The sequence below is a fragment of the Gamsiella multidivaricata genome, assembly GCF_025024155.1.
Source record: "Gamsiella multidivaricata strain RSA 2152 chromosome Unknown BC939scaffold_6, whole genome shotgun sequence".
NCBI classification, from domain to species: Eukaryota; Fungi; Mortierellomycota; class Mortierellomycetes; order Mortierellales; family Mortierellaceae; genus Gamsiella; species Gamsiella multidivaricata.
In genome coordinates, this window is record NW_026251714.1 from 349,751 (window position 1) to 373,028 (window position 23,278).

At 48.7% G+C, this 23,278-nt stretch overlaps 5 protein-coding genes across 5 annotated transcripts; all 5 read right to left on the reverse strand.

Moving 5' to 3' along the window:
• Nucleotides 1–8: 8 nt before the first annotated feature.
• BC939DRAFT_489641 (uncharacterized protein) lies at nucleotides 9–4,110 on the reverse strand. The gene is made up of 3 exons (XM_051559423.1): nucleotides 3,460–4,110; nucleotides 3,290–3,338; nucleotides 9–3,200 (listed from the first exon to the last, which is right to left on the reverse strand). The coding sequence occupies exons 1-3, from the start codon at nucleotides 3,988–3,990 to the stop codon at nucleotides 67–69; spliced, it is 3,714 nt and encodes a 1,237-aa protein (XP_051416445.1). The 5' UTR covers nucleotides 3,991–4,110; the 3' UTR covers nucleotides 9–66.
• A 424-nt stretch (nucleotides 4,111–4,534) lies between these two features.
• On the reverse strand, nucleotides 4,535–6,202 carry BC939DRAFT_489642 (uncharacterized protein; the record flags this gene model as incomplete). The annotated part of the gene is made up of 4 exons (XM_051559424.1): nucleotides 4,535–5,068; nucleotides 5,449–5,486; nucleotides 5,742–6,043; nucleotides 6,114–6,202. The coding sequence occupies 4 exons, from the start codon at nucleotides 6,200–6,202 to the stop codon at nucleotides 4,535–4,537; spliced, it is 963 nt and encodes a 320-aa protein (XP_051416446.1).
• Nucleotides 6,203–10,119: 3,917 nt separating this feature from the next.
• BC939DRAFT_473474 (uncharacterized protein) lies at nucleotides 10,120–10,471 on the reverse strand (the record flags this gene model as incomplete). The annotated part of the gene is made up of 2 exons (XM_051558351.1): nucleotides 10,120–10,131; nucleotides 10,172–10,471. 2 exons carry the CDS (start codon nucleotides 10,469–10,471, stop codon nucleotides 10,120–10,122), a joined length of 312 nt encoding a protein of 103 aa, XP_051416447.1.
• A 3,172-nt stretch (nucleotides 10,472–13,643) lies between these two features.
• On the reverse strand, nucleotides 13,644–13,995 carry BC939DRAFT_473475 (uncharacterized protein; the record flags this gene model as incomplete). The annotated part of the gene is made up of 2 exons (XM_051558352.1): nucleotides 13,644–13,655; nucleotides 13,696–13,995. The coding sequence occupies 2 exons, from the start codon at nucleotides 13,993–13,995 to the stop codon at nucleotides 13,644–13,646; spliced, it is 312 nt and encodes a 103-aa protein (XP_051416448.1).
• Nucleotides 13,996–20,048: 6,053 nt separating this feature from the next.
• Nucleotides 20,049–22,049, reverse strand: BC939DRAFT_499371 (uncharacterized protein; the record flags this gene model as incomplete). Its single annotated transcript, XM_051559936.1, has 1 exon — nucleotides 20,049–22,049. The coding sequence occupies one exon, from the start codon at nucleotides 22,047–22,049 to the stop codon at nucleotides 20,049–20,051; it is 2,001 nt and encodes a 666-aa protein (XP_051416449.1).
• Between the last annotated feature and the right edge of the window lie 1,229 nt (nucleotides 22,050–23,278).

Genomic DNA, 23,278 nt, shown 5'->3' on the forward strand with positions numbered 1-23,278 from the left:
AATGCAATGCAATGCAAAACGAATAATGAATAATGGATGACAATGATGGAGGGAGAGAATTGAAAGTTATCTGAATGTGCCATCTTTCGAGGGATCAGCGGACGTGTAGTCGCACTGCATGACGGTATGATCGAACGACCCACAATACAGACATGTGTGCATGTATGGGCATTCACTCTTGTTCGCCAAAAAACGACATCCTCTTGGGGCGATGTTATACGATAAACATGGCCTGATAAGAACCACAGTTTTTGCTTCGTCGGTTCCTGCTCCTGCTCCTGCTCCTACTTCCGATCCAGATCCGGATACAGATCCAATTCCGGTCCCTGCCTCTGATGCTGATGCTGGTGCTGGTGCTGGTGCTGCTGATGCTGATTTGAACCCTGGGTGCGATGTTCCTGTTTCTTGGTCATGCAAAGATGTCATCGAATCAACTTCCATAGCGGCATCAATGCGGGAGTTGGGACGAAGGTCCCGAAGTCCCGGCCCCCGCTGACCTGACTCGGCGTATTTAGTCGATGCAAGGGTGGTCGAGGCCATTGGCGTCGATCCTGTCCCTGCTCCTGCTCCTGACGCCCTTGTTGCCGACAATCCTGTTGCTGCGCCTATCGTCTGGATCTTTGGTACCACCACTACGGCTGTGGCCGATCCTGCAGCAGCGGATGTCGAGAGCTGATTAAGCCTTGAGATCAACTCTTGGGTTGCCAACATCATTCTCCGGAGCTCAGGCAATTGGTGTTGTTCAAGAGCCTGCTTCATCTCATGATGAATCTGGCTTTTCTTGACTTCAAGCTCCATCTGCGCCGTGAGTAGGGCGAGCCGTGCGTCCGATTCGAGGGCCTGAGCGGTGACTTCGTCCAGTTGCGTTGTGACAGTCAAGTACCGCTGTCGAAGTAACTGAAGATCCACTGTACACCGCTCAATAGTTTCGAAAGCCAGGGACATATCACTCTTGCCGATGTCGCCCTGGGGTGTTGGGACAAGGTTAAGACCATTGCTGTTGAAAAAAGACAAAGACTGAGGTCGATCATGGGAAGAAAACGCCGGTATTCCCTGTGCTGTTGGCGTGTACATGGACAAGGTGGCGGACGATAACGAGGTGTTGAATGTTGCCGGAGAGGGCGAGCCAAGGCCACTTTTCCGATTGGCCGCTGAAAAGAGAATGGGGGATTCCATGGTTCGCTGTAGTCTGCTTGTGTTCGAGAAAAGGACTGAAGGATCTTCCTGGGTGCTCTTGATGTTCACATTCGGATCACGCTGTTCGATAGCTGCCTCGTGCACATGCTGTTGCTGCTGCTGCTGCTGCAATTGCTGCTGCATCCTGTTTGCAGCCGAGAAAATGATCGGTTCATCCTGGTTCATCGATGGGGATTCAATGGTCATCGCGGAAAAGCTAGGCTGCATCGCATCTGACTTGCCTTGCATCCGGTTTGCGACTGAAAAGATGATTGGAGAATCGTCAGATGCATTTGCAGCAGCGCTCGCTCGCGCGTCAGACTTACTGGTCGCTTCTGGGGCCTCCTTTTCGCTCGGAGAGTTGCCTCCTCTCTCTCGGTCTAGCAACCGTCCACGAGCCTTACCCATGCCGCTTTCTGCTGCTCTGTCACAACCAGAATCGATCGGCGAGTCATTCCCTCGATCGCTCTTCTTGAGCATACTGTGCGTACTGAGCACACTATTCACAGACGCTTTGTTGGAGGTTTGATCGTGGTTGCGTTCGGATCCTCGCTCAAGTTCCCGATCGGTTCTTCGTTCAACTTCTTTATCAGGTCCCTTATCGGTTGTTCTTTCGCTCTGCCGGTCATACCCACGTTCGGTTGATCTCGATATTCCTCTGTCCTCCGGTCTAATACTTTCTCGATCAAAGCTTCGGTCGCCTCCGCGTTCATACCGATAGTACTCTCCCTCATAATTCCTGTCATACATCCAATATCCTCCTCTGTCTGCGCTTCGTTCGTACCCTCGATCAGTTCCCCTATCATAGCCTCTGTCATAACCTCTATCATAGCCCCTGTCGTATTTCCTGTCATAATTCCTGTCATAATCCCGATCAGTTCCTCGCTCTGTGGAACGACTGCTTGTCCTGTCTGACGCCCTGCTTGATTCAGTGTTCCTGTCGCCCTCCTTGAACTTGTCCCTCTCAACATCCATATCCGACCTACTGATCAGTCGGAGGTCCTTCATTGGCTGAGGCGGCTCCTTAGCGGTAGGAGTATTTGGTCTGGATCCATTAGAGCCTGCTGTATCAGAGACTGTTGCGGATCGCTCATTGCGAATGGCATCCAGGCTTAATCCTGTAATGGATTCGTTTGTGTCACCTCCAGCTTTGATCCGCTTTGATGGTTGCTGCTGCTCTTTGCTATCGGATTCTGGGTACGCCTTCCTAAGTGCTGAAAGAGAGATCGGGCTCGACTGTCGACTTCGCTTGTTGCCATCGAAACCATTATTATCCCCACTGCTTCTTGAGAATCCCGATTCACTAGCGACGTTCTCCATGTGCGATGTGGATGGAGTGCTCGTCTTATGTTTCAAACGTTCTTCATGTAAACTTATTCCTGTCAGACCTTGACCCTCTGTCTCTGCTGGCAAGATGACCTTTGGCTTCGCAGGTAAGGTGTGATGGGTAGGACTCGTAAGTGACGTGGAGTGCATCGCTGAAGACCGGGCGAGCTGGGTGTTAATATTCATTGCCGTAGAGTTGCTTTGTGTACGAGGTTTGTTATTGTTGCTAATAAGCACCATGTTCCCATTTGAGGTCCTGGGGAGTGTCGACAGCGCTTGAGGCTCAGTGGACTTTGGAGCGTACGAGGAAGCACTGGTAGGGGCACGCGTCTTTGCATTGATCGACGGAATGAGCTGTGAGTCGGTTGACTCGGGGGTTTCAAGTGATGAAAATTTGCTTGGAGGCGGCAAAAGCTCAGTGCCGGGTCCCCGATCCGATAATGGAGGTGGTGCTGAGATCTCGACTGGAGTGATAATGGCATTGCTTGATGTCACGCCACTCGCCGCTGTATCCTCTGTTTTGCGTTCCTGTGATTTGAAGATGACAGTGTTGCTAGAGCTGTCGGGAACATGGACGGCCTTGTTATGCAATAGTGGGATGGTGTTTGAGCCGTTCGCTTTCTGCTGGATATCCGCTGAGCTACCGGAAATGTTCATCGAGTTCAGAATGTTCTGGCTAGCACCCGATTGTGAGCTCCCTATCAGAGTAAAAGCACGTCAGCAAGGGATGAAAATTCACTGAGTAAAACAATTGGCACAAAATCTGTGAGATGGAGCATATTCTCACCTTGAGCGTCAGGCTTCGAGATCGTCAGCTGTGCCGTGGATTTCAAGCCCTTGAGATTGAGGGGTGAAGGAGTCAGTTGAGGGCTCAACACATGGCTAACTGCATTAAAACAGCAGTGGCATGCAGCTTAAACGAGAAGTGTCGAGCAGGACCGTTTGACGTTATTTTACCTTGGTGGATATTCCATTTCCGATGGTAGTATCCTGATTTCTTTGATTGGGAGCGGGGGTGCTGCGTTGCATAAGTAGCTGCTCTCGTAAGTCAAGTACTTCTTTTGAAACTTCAGCGCTGTGCAGGCCTAGGCCTGCAGCCGGTGAGGAATTCGGGGGCTGGAATGGGTTCCATTGGCCATTTCCGGCTGCCTCGTCTCGCAGCGACTGCAGAGATATACCTCGCTCAGAACTCGATTGATAGGGCCTGTCGTTATACTCGTGCCGTGATAGATAGTAGTCACGATTCGGTGGGTACAACCCAGAAGCGGTGGAGCGTCTGGATCGAGTGTCTGATGGGGCTGTAGAGGACGCCCTCTGACTCCTTATAGCTGCCTGTCGTTGACGCAACATATCCTTGAAAGCGTTCTTCTTATTCGGAGCAGACGAGTCGTCCAAAGAGGCGGAGGTCGTAGTAGGATCCACTGCAGGATCTGTCGTTCGAGGATTCGAATCTGGCTGGACCGAAGTGGCGAGATGCTGCTGATCCATAGTGCACGTTGTAAAGCGTACGCTATCGAGATGTCCAGTCAGTGTTGCTACCTTGCTGCTGCTTTTGCTGCTGCCTTGACGAGGTGTGTCTGTGTCTATTAGCTTCGTTGTAAAGGGCTGGGAGGGGAGGTTGCTTGCACGCACTTTTTTGAAAGCAATAAAGAAACATCATGTGACCAGGACGAACGCGCCAAACTTTATTCTTTGCAGGAGGAAAGGATATACGCGTAACTGAAAGAACGTAAAACATGAAGCGAGAGAGAAAGAGAGGATAGGCTCAGTCCTGATAGAGAGAAGCAGATAGATACCCACGAGATATAAAAGAAACAGATGAAATTCCGCAGAGTAGAAAAGGCGGCAGAGCAAGTCAAGGAAGAGGTGCTTCATCTGCTTCCCGCTCGTGAACTGTTTGTGCAGAGAAAAACAAAATTAAGGCGGACACCGTCCAGCGGTGGTTCTAAAGTACAGGTATCGATATATGCCGATTGGAGGAGAAATACCACCAATCTAGGAAGGGTCAGCATGGAAACGTATACTACTGTCTCTACCAGACGCGGTCCTCTGCGCCAAAGTAATCGGGTGTATCCTCGCCATCATTACCGCGGCGGGCAACGGTTCGATATACGGATTGCTGGAGCTTGGTCTTGACAGTAGCATGGCAAGAATTTCGAAGGTATCTGACGGTTGGCGTGGATTTGAATTCTCGGCGACTGTCAATCAACATGGGAGTCTCCTCCTCAGATGGAATACCCTTCATAGGAGTGACCCGGCTCGAGGGGCGACTGAAGCTGAAGTCCATCTCGCTGGCGTCGACCGAGTATCGACGCATGCTCTTGAGCATCCTTCGGCGGCTGGCGGCCTGTTCTAGACGGCTGGGGGTACCCTGGTTGTTCAAAAGATCCGAGAGGAGGGAGCGGCGGGGCGTGCTAGCAGGCAAGGCGACATTGAGCTTTTGGAACCAAGAGGAATCAGGACGCCGACGACAATGGTTAGAGAAATATAGATCGGTACATTGTTTCGGGTTACAGGCGAGGAAAGTGTTTCCATTACTGCTGCCGATACAAGTAAGACTCAAAGGCTTATCCATGAGTGTGTGGTAAGAGTTTACATTCCTGTGGTGTTGAGCTCCCTGAGGTAAACCGATGGTAAAAATTGAGATGATGGGTACTCGCTGCTTCAAGAGGGCGATCTGCTCACAAGTTCTCGCGCCAGTTGAAAGTAGTGGAGTAGTCATGAAGCAGCTGCTGTTTGAGCGTGGGCTGTTGGGCACGGGCAGTGATAGTGCATATTCCTCCATTGCTTTTTCTTTAAGCGGAAAGTTGGCGATGTTGCGGAGCTTTGGTGATGCAACGCTGGGGATGAAGTATAGAGGTTCATTATGGAGAAGAAGGAGAAGAGGGGGCAATGCCACAAGGAGGGTGCACATTATATAAGGCAGCGATCACTTTCTGCCCTTACCTTGGCAAGCTTTCCGCTCAGTGGACTAGACGCGGCAGCTATGATGTTGTGAATGTGAATCCAAAGGTTCAACAGGATGTCAGCCGTGGACTTTATCAATAGACCCCATATGAATTGTGGTTTTAAAAACGAGGAGCATCGTCAAAACAATAACGTCGGAGCAAAAGAGGAGCGACGGCGCAAATATGTAGGACTAGGGCATACGACATTCGCCTGACCTCCGGTCTTTTTGTTACGTTGGGCAGAGCATGCGTGCAGTATTCACATTGTAGCATAAAAATTTTGCCACATACCATCGCTCTTCTCTTTGGTCTCAGTAATAGTGACACCCGCATTAGCAATACTAGCACTAGCAAGGCCTTTTTGAAGTTGCTCCAGTGAGATAGTACCATCGCTTTTGCGCTTGACATGGCGTGTCTGGTGGACAGGAGAAGCAGAACCCTCTGCGACCTCAGTGGTGTCATAGAGACGGCTGTTCGCAATGTAATACGCTGGGTCGTTATAGTGCACATAAGGAGATGCGACGGCCAGACAGCTCACGGTCCGGCGATGGTAGCTAGTAGGACTATTCGAGTCGAATAGGACGACAAGCAAGCTATGAATAGTCGTACATTGGTGTGAATGTACTAAAGTGAGCTAAACCATTGTAGCTGGGTGATCTTTACCTCTTTCGAGTGGCCGTAAAAGATCCGATGGGGCCTTGGTCGAAGCGGTCGACTTTGAAGTGACTCTGGGGCGGGGTATTGACAAGCATATTAAAAATAGGGAAGAAAAGAGATGGGTGAAGGAACGCGTTTAATCAAGGATAGAATAAAGTGACAGGTGAGGTTTGAATCAAAGGAGTTTGACGCGATGAATGAGACTGAGGGATAGATGGTTCGTTAACGTGATTTGGCAAGCTATGGGGCAAAGTCAGCGACAATGGGGTGAGGCGAATGAGAGATAGACGAGGATAAGATATGAGGATATAAAGGTCCAGCTGTGGGTGCCGTGTGGGCGTGTGGGGTAATTCCTTGTAGTTAGAGTTCGTCGCTTTTAATTCATGGGAGGATGTCGGTAGGGAGGAGCTGCTGACGATGAGGTGAGATTGGAGGAGTGGAAGGAAAGAGGGAAATCGCGAAAAAAAAAAAGCGAGGAGAAACCAACTGAGGATTGATGTGCTACGAGAAAAAAAAGACGATGGGTTGAAAATCGGGCAGGCGATTGTCAAGATATTTATGTATGCTTTGTTCATTAGTCTCCATGTCGGCTGTACGTACTTGAGTGTAATCCACCCGCTATTGCCGGGCAAATTAAAGACAGAAGTGCCTGCATGGTCGGACACACTCCCCAAGGCGTATGCAGAAAAAGGAGCAATATAATGTAAGCATAAGCAAAAGAGAACAAGGAGTAGGTCCATTGAGGAGGAATGGTCGCTAACCCTTGTGTTGCCATGGAGCCTGTTTGCGCGCTATCCTTGTGTGTTACAGGTGCGCGGGCATATTTAGAACATCAAGGGACCGAGATCATTTGCCTTGGCTGTGAGCACTCATGCCCTATTTGTACATACTGCACACACCTACACAGAGCTATGTCAACGGTATCCAAGAATCGCTGACAAAGGATCATTCGAGCATCGGCTCTCGGGAATTCTTCATGGAAAATGCGGGCTTGAAATTATTCTTTTTAAGATGGAAACGGCCTACTACGCCAGGGAAGAACGATTCAGGTCACCTATATCTCGACCATTTTATTGCTGCATAAAAAAAGGTACGTGTACCTGGGATGGACGCATGACGAGCATTGACCAAGCTAACATGTCTGACGCGCATTAGTGCCAGCTCAAGTACTCATTCTGGTGAGATCCAACTCAAATGTGCCTTTGTGTACCGTGCCTGTGTCCAAATGCATAGATCATTGGAGTCGCACAAAATGGCTGAATGAACAAACAAATGCATGTGTGTATCCGGGAACGAAGAGCGAGCGAGTACGAAATCGTGCGTAATTGTCAAACATCAGGAGCAAAGGAAGGGGTGGTTGACGTATTCACCTGCAAAAAAAGGGAGAGGTTTGTATATCGCGTCTTTCTGCCTGGTGCTCGCCCAGCAATTAGCCCCGCGCTTCGCTTTTGGGTTAGAGCACAAGGGAGGATTATATTCTAAACTATTCATTGCAAGAGAAGAGCGCCTGGTGAGGTAAGGATTCGACGCATAATACATCCCGTTTTCATTTTTTTTTCTTTTCACTCGAATAAATCCATTGTAGGTAGAATTGGTGGTGAAAGATTGATGACGATAAGGGTGTAAGATCCATGGCCATGTAGGCCCATGGTGTAATCGGCGGAAACAATGCATGAATAACTATCTGGGGGTTTTTTTACGCTCTGAAACGGGATCAGGGTCCATTACGCAGAAGCTGCGATGCCGTGGTAGCGATCCGTGGCTATGAGGTCCGTGGTTAATGCGCACAGTCGAAGCTTTCAAAGGTTCATGAACCATCAACAGCCTACCCTAACAATACCACATATACCACATTCACTAGCAAATGATGCTAATCATACTGTCACTTAAGAAACACCACATTGCGACGCATGAATCACTATGTCGCGCAAGGTCGAAGGTTCTGATTCTACAATAGACAGTCAAGCCAGTCAAGTCAGTCAAGCTACAGAATCAAACTGGTAGTGCCTCATTTATCATTTTCTGAGCGAAAAAGGGCTCGATACAATAAGATCATCCAGCATCTTCTACTTCTGTGCTAGCAAGAGTTGTAATCGGTCTTCAGTCACCGACGTGTTTCCAGTACGGACCTTAGTGTCATTGAGAACATCTATATCCATCGAGAGTGTTGGTGCAAATCTAGGTCAGCTAAGAGTTGATCAAACCAGGGTCTTTCGCACAACAGTTCACATTCAACGGTCGCACCGTGCACAGACGTGTAACAAACAAGAGCAAAGACGCGGAAAAGGGGGTGAAGGGGCTAGGGAGCAGAAAGGAGCGAAAGCGGATGTCAGAGAACGCTTTCCGACAGATGCATTTGCTACTACACAACGGCTGTCAGACTTTGCACCCATATCCGATGTAAATGAGCCTTCGAATTAAAATCTTTAAGACAGATTACAGTGAGGTGGATGAGCACCAATTCTGCAAACCCATTGAAAGCCCCTGCATATTGCACATAAACTGCGCACCCCTTTTTTTTTTTGGCCGCGCATTTCATTTTTGGAGCCCTCACAACTGTCTGAGCGCACAATTAGTCCCACTTTTCTACTTCGTGTTGTATCTTCCAATTGCCCAAGGCAGACGATAATAAATGCTCTGCAAACAAAGGTTTTAAATAGTTCGCCTCCACTGTTACCCTTGAACCGAAAGTATCTAACCAATGGGCCCCACGCTCCAACCCCTCCAATTTTCATACCCATAGTAACCTAAATGGAGAGAGTGCATTGTGATTCGATGGATCATGCGTTGGATTGCGTTTCAGCAGGTACCCCTCGGCCCCTGAAATGATCTCAGGCATGTCTATTCTGGACCCTTATTTCCAGGGACGCGAAGCAACTAGAGTCTTCCCGACGGTACCAATTCTCATAATGACCAACGATTGCCAGTTCACGAAATTTGGTGTATCCTTTAGCGCGACTCCAGGTCGCGATTTATTGCAAAAAATTACATTTCTATCTTGTAGATGTGGAGTCCGAGGCATGATAAGCATGCCCAGATGTGGTCCAGCTCCATTGTCTTGAGACTATACTAGGATTTAAACCTTAAGAGGGGCAATTCCGATGCTTGGGGAGGACGTCTGGGAGAAGACACAGTAGTTGTTCTTGATGAACACATCTCCAAGAATCCACAGATCGTCCTGACCGCCCTGCACACCCGAAACACAGTTGCCGGAACCATCGCCAACATCCTCGAAGGCCAAGTCAGCAACTGCGACTTTGAAGGCGGTGCCGCCCATGGTGAAAGAAATGGTGGCTGAGCTCGAGGTCAACGAGCAAGGAACCAGCCATCCGTTCGTAGGGTCATTGGTGGCACCAGAGATCTTGGCGTGAATAGCAGCGGCGGCAGCGTCACCAACGATGATCAAGGTCGTGCCAGTGTCAACAATACCCTGGGAAGTTTGGCCCAAGGAGACGCCGTTGAAGGAAGCATCCTGAATCAAGACCTGCCAGTATCCCTTCTTGGTGACGGGAACATAGGTCAGAGAGCCAGTGTACTTGGTGGAGTCAATGCCGCCAAAGAGGTATTCACCACCTTGGCCGTTGAAGAGACGCTCAGAAGGCAAGAAGACCGAGACCACTGGCTGGGCGAGGACACCAGCAGCAATGGCGTTGTCCATAAACGTCTTGACACCGCTAACTGACTCGATGGTGTCGAAACCAAGACCGAAGAGACCATCTTCAGGTGAGGAGCCGAACTGGGAGGACTCCTTGGTGGCGAGACCAATGGTCTGGCGGACGGAGATGCCACCGACGTTGACAATGTCAGAACCAAGGATACCGGAGGCGCTGGAGCCGTCACCATAAGAAATGGTCCAGGATCGGCCGTCCTTCTGGTAGGTAGAGGACTTTGTCGCATCGAAGCGAGTGTGCTTCTTACAAGCGGCGGTCGTGCAAGTGGAAGAGGGGAACCAGATATCAGACGAGCCCTAGAATTTGCAATACGTGTTACTTGTTAGAACAACTGCAAACAATTAATCGAAATTCTATACCCTGCATATCACATTAATTGCCTATTGTGCTTACGGTATCGAAATCCAGCTTGACAGTCTGAGTAGGGGTACCGACGGAAACACTACCGTAGTACTCCATATCGGGGCTGACGTCAGTCAGAGGGATGGATCCGGAAGAGGCAGCAAGAACATTAAGGCCAGGGTAACGCTTGTTCAACTTGGCGATCTGGGCCTTGGTGTTGTGCTTGTAACCGGCACGGCGAGTCAGAGGAACAGAGTGCCCAACGGAGGAGTGGGGTCTTCGGTTGATAGGAGAAGCGTCCGCAAAAGCCAAGACTGCAGCGGCCAACGAGAGGAGGGCAGTAATCTTCATGTTGTAGTATATCTGACGAGAGGGGGAGGTGAAGAGGCAAGGGAGAAAAGGATGATATGAGTAAAGGATAAGATGAGTAGTTAATGCATTGGAGCTAGCCTGTCTTTTATAGCCATTTTCTGATAGCTACAGGAATGCCATACGGGAGGCGAATGCAATGGGTGATCGAGACGCGGCGTTCCTGAGAAGAGAAGGTTAGAGTTTGACTCGACAAATTTGGAAATCATGAGGACAGGTGGACTGGGTTGCATGCACGCCATTGGCTGCTGGCCATTTCGGATGGGAAAAGAGATGAGAGCCGTGGCATTGAAAGAGCAGCGTATGTAAACCATGGACCCCTATGCAAGTACCAGCTGGATGTACTCATAAACAGATATATGCACAATATAGTCGTATAGAGTCCCCGTCAGGAAGTCGCGGCCCAATATATTTTCGAAATTTTGAATAGAATGAATACCTTCCTTTTATGGAGAATAGCTACTTTCCTTTTATGGAGGATAGCTTTAAATTTTGTGCGTCTCTGTACATGTAGCTCAACCTTATTAGTTGAATTGAGGAGCTAATTTAAAAATATATTGGGCCGCGACTTCCTGATGAGGACTCTACATGCATTACACATTATATATTAGCCGATTACTGCTCTCCGTAAGTCTATGAGACCATCCATGCTAGTAAGTCCGCCTCGGCCTCAGTTATAAGTTGCCTGATCGATCCAAATGCAATAACGCCACTCCATTGGCGCAAGCTAAAACCGGGTCTGTGAATAAGGGCAAGTGAGGGCGAGCTGGCAGCTGCACACGTTATGAGCGCGTATATCTTTTTCCGTGGGTCCAGTGGTAACAGGCAGTCAGCTTTTGAACCCTTGCATGAACACAAACAAAAAAAAAGTGCGCGCACTCATACTCGCCTAATGCATACAACTTCTATAGCGACATAGATGCATAGCTTCTCTGTCACTCCTGTACCTAAAAAGATACTTTTACGTGCAGTTTGAGGCATTTCGGCTGCCATCATCCTTATTCTCATGCCAAGGCGTGATCCCATCAGATGGAGTCGCGCTCATAATCAGCGCAGTTACACAAATCACAGGTTAGTTGCAAGACATCCTTCCTAGGCGCATCCAAACCGTACATATATAGTTTAAACGGCCATAAGATTTCTGCAACGACACCGCACCATACTGCTCTCGATAGAGCGAAGGAAACGGTAGCCATGATATATCTTTACAAAAAACTTATCATATTGCCTTATGCCACATCCGTCCGTTTTTCGTGATTCAGAATATTTTTGACTTGTTCATTTTCGAACCCTACTAATGTCCTTTACAATTCGGTTCGTTGGCGCCCACCTTGGGTGTTGAGCCTCTATCTAATGCATCTCTAGAACGCTGAGCCAGCCCCGTGCAATATCTTTCAAGAGTACATGGCTCTACAAACATTGCTCCTTAATCATGGCGTATGCTCTTGTTACTGAGTCTTGTATACCATAAGTTCTTACAACGCAGTCATCCTGGAGAGATCCGCTTCCGTCAATGGCACAATGACCCATCTCCAGACTGCCGTATATGTGGAGGAATAGTCGAAGACAAGTGCCATATGATCTTCCTTTGCCCGCCGAAACGATCCGCATGGACATCATACCTGTCAGCCTTCACTAGACAGTCAGCTTGGACCGACGAGGACCTCTGTTCACTACTTGAGCTGTCTCTGCCACGCGTCATCATCCAGCGAGAATTCCACCGCTTCATTAACCTGCCTCAGTTGGTGGCATACGGGGTCAGAACCGTGCGGGATATGCATTATGCTTTTGTGTTGAATGACAGCCCTATCAACAGTGCTGGTGTGGCGCGATCTATGCGCACCAACGCGCTTCTGCTAAAAAAAAAGTTTTCCTGGAGGACGACGTGTATGAAACACAAACTTGCTTCAATGGCCGCACACATCATTCCACTACAGCAATATCCAGCGTCTAACCACATACGGTGTCCATCTCAGCACGCAAGGAAACGTTATATGTAGCATGGGCAGATGGAAAAATACGTGAGCTAAAGGATTTCAAGGACACTATTCCAAGCGTAAACTTAGTCATCGAAATAACCATCCAGAGCTTTTTGATTCAGTTGTTAATAAGGCTGTCCAGCATGCCAGATGCTGCGCGTAGTTTTTATTATATAATTAAATACAATAGATGGCTCGACCAAGTCGCTTGCAACTGTAATCTTTCACCATTCAATTTTTTTTTAGTACTTGATAGGGGCGATTCCGATGCTTGGGGAGGACGTCTGGGAGAAGACACAGTAGTTGTTCTTGATGAACACATCTCCAAGAATCCAAAGACCATCCTGACCACCCTGGACACCGGAGTAGCAGTTGCCGGAGCCATCGCCGAGGTCTTCATAAGCCAAGTCAGCGACAGGGATGTTGAAAGTAGCGCCACCCATCTTAAATCCGACCTTGTTGGTGCTGGTCTTGACCGAACAAGGAACCGACCAATAACTGGAGCTCTGCTTCGCACCAGGGATCTTGGCGTGAATAGCAGCGGCGGCAGCGTTACCAACGATGACCAAGGTCGTGCCAGTGTCAACAATACCCTGGGAAGTTTGGCCCAAGGAGACGCCGTTGAAGGAAGCATCCTGAATCAAGACCTGCCAGTATCCCTTCTTGGTGACGGGAACATAGGTCAGAGAGCCAGTGTACTTGGTGGAGTCAATTCCACCAAAGAGGTACGCACCTCCAACACCGCCGTTGGCGCGGACCGAGGGCAAGTAGGCCGAGACGACTGGCTGGGCGAGGACACCAGCAGCAATGGCGTTGTCCATAAACGTCTTGACACCGCTAACTGACTCGATGGTGTTGAAACCAAGACCGAAGAGACCATCTTCAGGTGAGGAGCCGAACTGGGAGGACTCCTTAGTGGCGAGACCAATGGTCTGGCGGACGGAGATGCCACCGACGTTGACAATGTCAGAACCAAGGGTGCCGGAGGCGCTGGAGCCGTCACCATAAGAAATGGTCCAGGATCGGCCGTCCTTCTGGTAGGTAGAGGACTTTGTCGAATCGAAGCGAGTGTGCGCCTTGCAAGCGGCGGTCGTGCAAGTGGAAGAGGGGAACCAGATATCAGACGAACCCTAGAATTTGCAATACATGTTACTTGTTAGAACAACTGCAAACAATTAATCGAAATTCTATACCCTGCATATCACATTAATTGCCTATTGTGCTTACGGTATCGAAATCCAGCTTGACAACTTGGGCGGGAGTACCGACGGAGACGCTTCCGTAGTACTCCAGATCGTTGTCAACATTGACCAGAGGGACGGATCCGGAAGAGGCAGCAAGGATACGGCCGGGATAACGCTTGTTCAACTTGGCGATCTGGGCCTTGGTGTTGTGCTTGAAGTGGGGGTTACGCGTCATGGGGACGGAGAAACCACCTTGGTGAGGATGGGGCCTTCTGTTGATCGGAGAGGCATCAGTGAAGGCCAGCACGGCAACGGCCAGCGAGACGAGGGCAGTGATCTTCATGGTCTTTTTTTTGTTGTGGTGAAGGTGAGAAGAGGAGAAGAGGAGAAGAGGAGGCGAGTGGTGAGGAACAAACGAAAAATATGGGAATCCTCGGTACCTTTTATAGTCATCAGGAGTTCCGCAAGAATAATAATGCCCAACCCCGGATTAGAGGACCATAGACGAAGTGAGTGTTCGACACCAACAGCTGTAGATACAATCCCAGGGTCTAGCCGGTTCTGCAAATGGATCCAAGTCCAGCAGATACCGAGAAATGCGGATATGGAAGTATAACGAGCATGAGACCAACGCCATGGTCCATTTTTGGACAGCACACACCGGGAAAGGATGGTAAAATTGCAACATTAACAAACAACCCTAACGGACCCTGCACTACAACTTCAAATGAGGAAGAGCCCATTTTTTTGGCCTCATGCCTTTTTGTGTCCATTTTCATAACCTAAGCACCAGAGTCCTTTTACTTTGTGCATGAGAGCAAACAGCTCTGCCCAATAATACTCTCGTATCCGCGTGCGATTCAAGGGAATAAGGGTCATCAGGAGCATACTTTCTTTTATTGTATTCAAATGCCCGGCGAAAAGGCCTATTCTATCTCTCGACCATTCCTGTTCTCTCTCACGCGTTCGTTCGTGCGAGCCTTCGGAAAGAACGCGATTGGCTAGAACGCTGCAGCGCTCTACTGCAGCGGTGGGGGGGGGGGGGGGTGGTCCGCAGTCAGCATGAAAGAAACCATAGTACAAACTACTCCCTCAGTCAAACCACCCTTACTCTCGTATTTGAATGAGTTTAAGGAAGCGAATTCAACATCATAACTTGGAGCAGACAGAAACCCTCGCTCGCTTCAACTGTTTGCCTCCTTGAACAGTGCAATGGGATAGACATTGGATAATGAAGCGAACGATTGTCAGCAAAGTCGTTATCGCGGAGGATAGTTGTTAGCATTAATACATTACATTGGACTGGTGAAAACTCTCCCATGGTTTTACGAAAGCGAAGGTACCCTGCCATAATCATGTTAGATCCTGTAGCGGCGTGCAGTCCATTCCAAGGGCACGAGAGTCCATCCAACTCTCGGCAAAACTTCTTTGAAATGCAATTTAGTCTAATGTATCGCTATGTGTTCATTTCGCAAACTCTGTGGCATATTTTCCCATCGCATGCCATGGGCAAGCTTTGTTTATCGCAATAAAGTTTGCCCCTTGCACGCAGAGTTATTGCCAATAGGGCGTATAGACCCTGCAAGGATTAAGGTTTATTTTTTTGAAGAAAAAAGCACCGGGTGGACACCCTTGAGAAACTGCTCACATATTCCGTCATTGAACTAAAGCAGACGAATGGATGAATGAGAAGCTTTTCAGTATTATTCACCGCTACAATAAAGTTCCTGGCTCAAAAAAGGGTGAATGATATTGCTTTAGAGCAACGCAGGTCTACGCGAGCCAGCCAAAAGTTTACGAGCAAATCCAGTTTTCCCATCGTTTCACCTAACAAAACGGCGGCTCACAGAATCGGAGCAAACAATCCTTTCCCCTGAACCCTATGACAACTGGCTCAGCTACGTGTGAACTTGTCGTAAAAAGGAAAGGTTATGTTCAAATGCTCCCGGTAGTCTACTTGCGTAACAACGCGATGCGGTTATTCCGTTGTGCCTGACTCCATAACCAGTTACGCCATACTCCTGAACCCTTACAGAATATATTCCTCTTTACGCCCACATATAGATCTACGGAGCGCGTCCATCTTGGCTTGGATCCAAGACCATCAGGAGCGAAACGCGAAAACTATTTTTTTATGACCAAAGCCAGTTCGCCCAACGCCTTTATTACCATTTTGCAATAAGCCGCCTCCTCTCGGAAACGAGCGCACTACCAAGCGTACTACAAGCGCATACACTAGAACGTTATGTCCGAAGCAAAGATATATTAGTTGCCCAGCATTCCGAGCAAAGACCTTTAACAGAAGCACCATTAAACAACAAGGACAACTCCGATACCGAGGGTGAAGACCTGAGATGAACACATCACCAAAGACCCAGAAATCGTCCTGACCTCCTGGACGCCCGAGATACATTTACCGGAGTTCTCGTTGAAGAGATCATTCTCGAACAAAGAGCCGAACTGGGGAGGATTTCTTGATGGAGAGACCGGTGGGTCTGGTGGACAAAAATACCTCCTACGGGGATCCCATTTCAGCGATGAGCTTGCCGTCCTCTTGAAGCATAACCCTCACGTCAAGCATAACAATAGAATTGTAGAACAAACACCATCCTAGCCTCAACCTCCTTGCTACATCTACCGGTACTGTCCCACTGACCGATGTCAGCCCCGATCTAGAGTACTACAAAAATATTCTGTCGGAGCCCCCCGCCCGAATCTTCACACTGGACTTTAACAATGTGAGGACCCGCTCATGCACGAGCAGCTTCTAAAACGCGACCATCATACCCAATATTTGGTGGCGAGTTTCTCCTCTACGATTAATTCGGGCTCGTCCGGTATCTGGCTTTCCTCTACCGGCTGTAAGGCCGCTACTTGCAATGAGGCACATTCGCTTCGATCTCTACCGAATTTCAGACCTATTAGAACGCTGGTTGCCTCTGGTCGATCTCTTACGGCGATGACTCCAGGGCCCCAGTGTCTTGGGTATCCCTGATTCCGACCTGTTAACGTTGGCGGGAGCAACGTCAATGAAAACAAAGACGACAACGGCCAGTGAGACGAGGGCGCTGATTTTCAAGGCGGCGAAGTTGTAGGAGGAGGAGGAAGAGAGGGGGTGATGAACATGACAGAAGGACTTTCCTAATATCCTTTATGCCCTCAACGGTCAGAAATACCATTCCTAATGAAGCGCCTTTAAGGATATGAGGATATTGCCATTGATGAGAAAGAAAGACGCGACGCGAATTATCCCTAGGAGCCGCCAAAGAAAACTTGGTTTGACAGCGTACTTCCTTTTTTGGAAGCCTTTTTCCCTTTTCGTGACAACTCTAGTCCACACACAAAGGAGCCCTTGTTTACGAGACGATGCTGCTATTGGACACACTTCGCCCTCGAAAGGATTAGCGTAGAGTCCTCGCGGGCCAACATATTTTTGAAATGGTTGGCTCAATTCAGTAAATAAGGTTGCCCTTTTCACGCACAAAGCTGACAGCCAGGCGCATCCACACTGCATGCATGTTCCTGACTATATTCTCAATTATGAGAGATAACGGCGCCGGTGAAGGTGCAGAGACTAGATGACCATTAAAGCCATAGATGACAAGAGGACGACTAGACGCGACCGTGGTGTCTTGGGGGTGTATTCATTTCAATTGAAAGGGCTCAAAAATATGTTGGCCCGCGACTTTCTAGCGAGGACTCTACATATACCAGTTGTTTAGTTTTCAGTTCTTTTTTTTTTGTTGACACTGGCGTATGGACGAGAAAGACAACAACAGAGGATCCAGATACTGTAGAATCGGCCGTTGAGGCCGGATGTCCGGCGTCGTCTAATGATCGAGGTGAATTGTCGACTAATAGAGTCCGCGTCAAAAAGTACCGACACTTATATTTTTGCAATAATGAATTTTAATTCAGTCGATTGTATGGCCATTGTGCGTCAAAAGTGCCATCCTATGTTTTACGTACAAAATTAACAAAATTTATTTTCGCTCTACCTCCGCTTGCTGGACGCGTCTTGAAGAAATAAGATGATGACAACTGTCCCCTGCACTTGGTAGCATGACCTCTTCTTTGTCTGTAGCAGTACTAGCAGTCCTCAGACATAGATAAAAATGGAGTCGCAAAGACTTTAACGCGGTACCTCTTTTCTTCGTATCTTTGTTACTCTTTACATTGTGCATGCAGCCATGTAACCATGTCAACAGGCCACTCTTGTACGTGCGAGAAACCATTTCTCACGTGAGGGCCGCAATTGACTGAATTAAAATTTATTATTGTAAAAATATAAGTGTCGATACTTTTTGACGCGGACCCTACTCTGAAGAACGACAATTTGCTCCAATTTTTTTTTTGTTCCCAGGCGGAATATTTATCATGCTCAGAAGACATTACTCTACCCTCCTAGAGTATAATAAATCTTATGAAAAAGATGAATAACAAAACGCAATTAAGCGAACATCGTTCCAGCGCAGAGGTCTCGATCTCTCAAAAATGGTGCGGATGCTCAGTGAAAAAAAAAAAATAAGTTTACGTGCACGCCTGGCAATGCTTGAATGGACCTAGCCTTTGAAGACAAGAGATTGCGAGAGCCATTTTGCGGTTGAATGTCGACTAGCGGCAATCACGCCATATGCGAACCGAAAACACACTTGTCTATGGTTGAAAAGGAGAATCACCTTAGTCAACTACAGGATGGTACCCTTTCAATACTTGCCAAAGCGGAAGCCCTTGTGAGCCACAATTTGAGAAGCGGGTTGAGTTGATGAGTGTTTACCGTACAAAAGACACTTCACGCACCTTGATGGTATGTTGTTCGTTAAAGGGCTCCGAAGAGGGCCTTCGGCCTGCCTGCCTGCCTGCCTGCACCTTTGGTTAGACGACCCAGTGAGCAGGTCCCGACTTTTTCGTGTAGTCCAAAGAGCACAAAAAGAGAATCGACCCAGACCCTGAGACCCTTGATCTATGTTTTGGGTCAAAATTCCTTGTTGCCCCAAGTTTGTAGACAGATACGAGTTTCAGAGCTGCAGACTTTGCAGCTTTACTCCAAAAAACAACTGGGTACGCATGAGCTGCCTTGAAAATGTAGCCACTTCGAACCCTGGGGTGCGCGTCTGCATGTGGTGCGAATGAGTTTAACCGAACCGTTGTAGCTCTCAGCTTCTAGAATGGCCTCCCTTTCAGGATGCATGCACAGGTAGATAATTTGGTTAGCCCTTCCTCAAAGATAAAGTTTTTTGTTTACTAACATCGTATGCTGAGCCTAACTCCCGGGCCCTTTACAGCTTTACAAGTACTTCAGTTAAACGTACTCGCCAAATGTATGACTGAGTGAAGAAAATTAAAATTTCACACACACACGCCTGGGGTCTACATGAGCTTGGCTCGCATGAAGTGGAATGTGAAAGAACCTGAACACTAGCGCTACTCCACGATAAAATTTAAAAATTATTTTGGATGGATTTTATGGCAGCCTCCATAACTGCAAACACAGCAAGACATAAGAAAAGTTATCAATCGGGTGAATTGAATTCTGAAAGGACTCGCCTTGGGTTAGTATTTGAGGCGCCTGAGCCAGCCAAAGGTACAAATCCAACAGATTTCAACCATGCAAAAAAAAAAAAAAAAAAGAAGCCCTGAATATATGAAAAACGAACGTCAATTCGTGTATCATTTAATGCGAGGGCCAGAGGTGGCGGTTTGAGGGGGGAGGGGGGAGCAGGGAGGAGGGAGGGGGAGGGAGGGAACCATTGCCACTGAGAGCGTAGTTTTCGCGTATGACAATGACACGTTGCTGATTGGTTAGATGGCGCCAGGATCTTTGCAGCAATTGCCTTTATGGTGGGAGGCGACATTTTACCCAAAGTAGCCCATGCACACTGCTAATTTACTGTAATGGCGTGTGATGATGATGATGATGATGATGAGGTGCTTTTGCTAGATTTATGAAGAAGGATTTCGAGTCGGACAACTCCTCCAGAGAGAGAGAGAGGGGGGGGGAACAGGGGGAACAGGGGGAACGAGGCGGCTGTGACAAACTCTTGAACAAAGTCTCAAGCAGTTACTCTCGCCCCCGGGATATAGGTGTAACAGAACTCGGTCCCAGTCTACGGGGCCGACATGTCCTTTAAAATGGCTTTGATTCATGTCGGGCTGTCAATGCTGCTTGGCCTCAGTTTCAGGGTCTGCTTACTTATGTACTTAGGATGATTGAGAACATCATATGGGCCAACAGCTTCTCGAGATTTACCTGTAGATCTTTTTGCCAGCTAGGTACCAGACTCAGGGTAGAATGAATGGAGACAAAACGCGTAGACTGAGATTAATGTGGTAATATATTTACAATTTTGAATTAGGTCTAGTTTCTATAATACTGTCCACTCGCGTTTGCTTAGCTCACGGTGAAGACGGCCTGCTGCCAGGAACAGCATCGGCTACCTCGCGCAGTGCCTGGATCGTCTGCATGATCTGTAGATCCAAATCCGACGCCTCAGCTGCTGTCTCTTGATCTCGCTGCTCCTTCTTGGCCGTTGTAATCGCAAGGGCATCACTGATGATCCCCTGCACGGCCTTCTCTCTCTCAGCGCACGACTGTATCTCGGTGCTGTTCGGGAGCTTCGTCGTGCTCCTGGAAGCCTCGCTATCTGCTCCGTGATGGGAGTGATATTGCCTCAAGTTAGGACGTATCATCGGGCTCTTCTGAGCAGAATAGGACTTAGGAGCTCTTGAAGGAGATGTCGCGCGCGATGTGTTGGCAGACCTTGACCTGCATGACATAGGCAATGGCAAAGGCGTGGCAAGCTGATCCAGACTGGCTACAAAGTCATCGCTCGATAACACATTGCTACGGGCATTTTGCTGGCGAAGGTATGTCTCGTTCGATCGATGTGGGGGCAGCGAGTTGGGTGGGGATACGACCAGATTCCTTGTTGCCGAAGATGGAGACGGAGCCCTTGATCGCCTTCCCTTTGAAGATGTGTTTTCACCTCCGACTATGCGCGCTTTGGAAGGCGATGCCGGTGGATGCCAGTTATTTACCAATACCCCGTCACCAATGGAGGATATGGTCGCGGCTCTCCGTCGGTTCGACTGACTGTGCTGTGGCTCTGATGATGGATCTGTGGGGATCGCTGGAGGTGGGAAAGATGGTGGAGGCGGAGGAGGAGGGTGAGCCTGGCGTCGGCTCTCCCTTGACATCCTGGGACTTGCTCCGGCACTGCTGAGGCGTGGGCTGCCTGCCATAGAACGAGGGCGCACTGAGGTCAGAGGTGCCGATGACATTGGCAACGGAGACGACATCAGACATTGGCTAGTAGGGAGTGATGTACAAGGACTCGACGTTGACCTGTCTGGGTTCGCCTGATGTATTCTGTTTTCACTTTCTACGTTGAGGCCGAACATGTCGCGATAGAAATCATTGGATTGAGCTGCGAAACCAGTCAAGGAGCGCCCGGGAGCGTTGGCAACTATTTCCTGCCACCCTGTTGGATGCACACGATAACTCGAGTTTGAGGTAGACGAGTACGTTCGGGCAGCGACAGGCCTAGTGGGTTGTGAGACGGAGGCTGCAGGAGTACGACGAGGAAAGCGATGACTGTGCGACGTATCTGTATGACTTGCTTGCCAGTCGACTCCTTGACCGCCGAGTGTGGGGAAGGGAACTGGCGATGATGGGATCGGCAGCGACGTGGTGGAGGAGTAGTTCAAAGATTGGACGTCGAGGTTGGAATTCATGGTGCTGGACGTTGCAGATATCAAATTGGCATTGGACCGAGTTTCCTGCGGGGCTTTCTCACTCATCAGATCATCTTGCCCGGCTTTCGAAGCCCGGCGTTGACTCTCGAGATCACCCGTCAAGTACAACGCTGTGCTCCGAGGCGTCATTAGGATCGTTTTTGAATGTGAAAGAATCTGTTTGCGTCTTGATCTCCGAAGGAACCACCAAAGGGCCAAGATGCATGTCACTAATGCAAGGACGCCACATGCGAGCCCTACAATCAGCGGCACGGACTTTGAACTCGTAACATCAAATCTCTGTTCGCTTCCGTCCAGACTGTCAATGCAATTTGGCGCAGTTGACTCGGAGGAGGATATGAGCGATGTGGTTGAGGGACTATGATTCCGGACTGAAGGACAGGAAGGTGTTGATGTGGGAGACGGGGTTGATGATGAGAGAGGGTCGGTGGTGATTAAGTCTGCCCAGGCGTGGTGTCCCCAATGATGATCATCGCCGTCCCAATCCCTATCCCCACCTCTATCCCATTTCTTCTCGTGATGTTTGCGGACTAGTCGAGATGAGGTTGAAGTTGACGCCGACGTCGTGGTTGTGGTTGAACCTGTGGTTGTAGTTATGGCTATGGTTGTAGTTGGGGTGGTTGCACTAAATTTTGTGTTCATGTCGAGTATGGAAATGTATGTGAAAGGTGATCGTGCGTGAATGCAGCGTGGTAGGGGGTGGAGAGAGGAGGGAGGGCTTTTTGGCGGCAAATCCAGAGAGGCAGAGGACCTCTCGGGTTTTATGGTATTTGGGGATAGATATGGGAGGACTGAGAGAGAAGAGAGAAGAAAGAAGAAGCGGAACGAGGAGGGAGAACGCGCTTGAACGGTTAGCGGCTGCTCTTTCAGGAATACAAAAAAGCACACACACACACACACACACAACAACAACACCAACAACAGCAGTAACAACAACAACAACAGCAACAACAACATGATGACCCCGTCTTGGCTTGCGTTTTCAGTCCTCATTCGGTCTTCAGAGAGCGCCATGAATAAGAGCGCCCAAGAGCAGCCCTGGCTGTGCGCTGACAGATCAAAGACCGGGCCATGATTGGACAGGGCACACAGACAATTAAAAAAACAGCGCAGGGAACAGCACAGAAAACAGCGCACAATAAAGCAAAAAAGGAGATGGAGAGTGGTCTGGGTCTGAAAACCAACAATTGCCCGTATACGGAGCAGTTGCCACAAGAACGCGTTGAACGGAGATGGGTCTAACGAGCGAAGCGAAAGTAGTCTGCTGCAATACCATATTCAAACACAGTCAAGCTGGGGACACTCAGTATTCAGGGGTAAAGTGACACTGTGGTACCCCGATATAGCCTAGCTGTGGACCCATACTGGGCTCAATAAAGCTGGTACGACGCGAGCACAAAGCCGGGTCAGCCGGATGGTTTAGTAAAGGACAAAAGGGCGAAAACAACGACGTTGTGGCTCAAAAAAGACGGTGCTCAGCAGCACAATGGCGCCAGCATGCACATCCGTATCCTCTATTCCGCTGGTTTGGTTCGGTTGATTGACGCACAGAGTTGCACAGTTGTAGGGTTGGTTGCGCAAGGTATTTACCGTAGATATCTATTTCTGCGATGTTGTAGTACAAAACCCGATGCTGAAAGCCGCTGTTTAGCGAACGGGGGATTAGGGCAGAAAAATAAAAAATAAAAAGTAAAAAGTAAAAAGTGTGAAGCAAAAAGTACAAATTAAATAGTAATAAGAAGCACAAAGTAAAAGGTGGAAAGTAAAAAGTACAAAGTAAAAGAAAAAAAGAATGCAAAAGTCGGCAACCACTACGGATGAGAAGGACCCAAGCCAGGACTATCGTACCCTTAGCCATCTTGGGGCTCCAT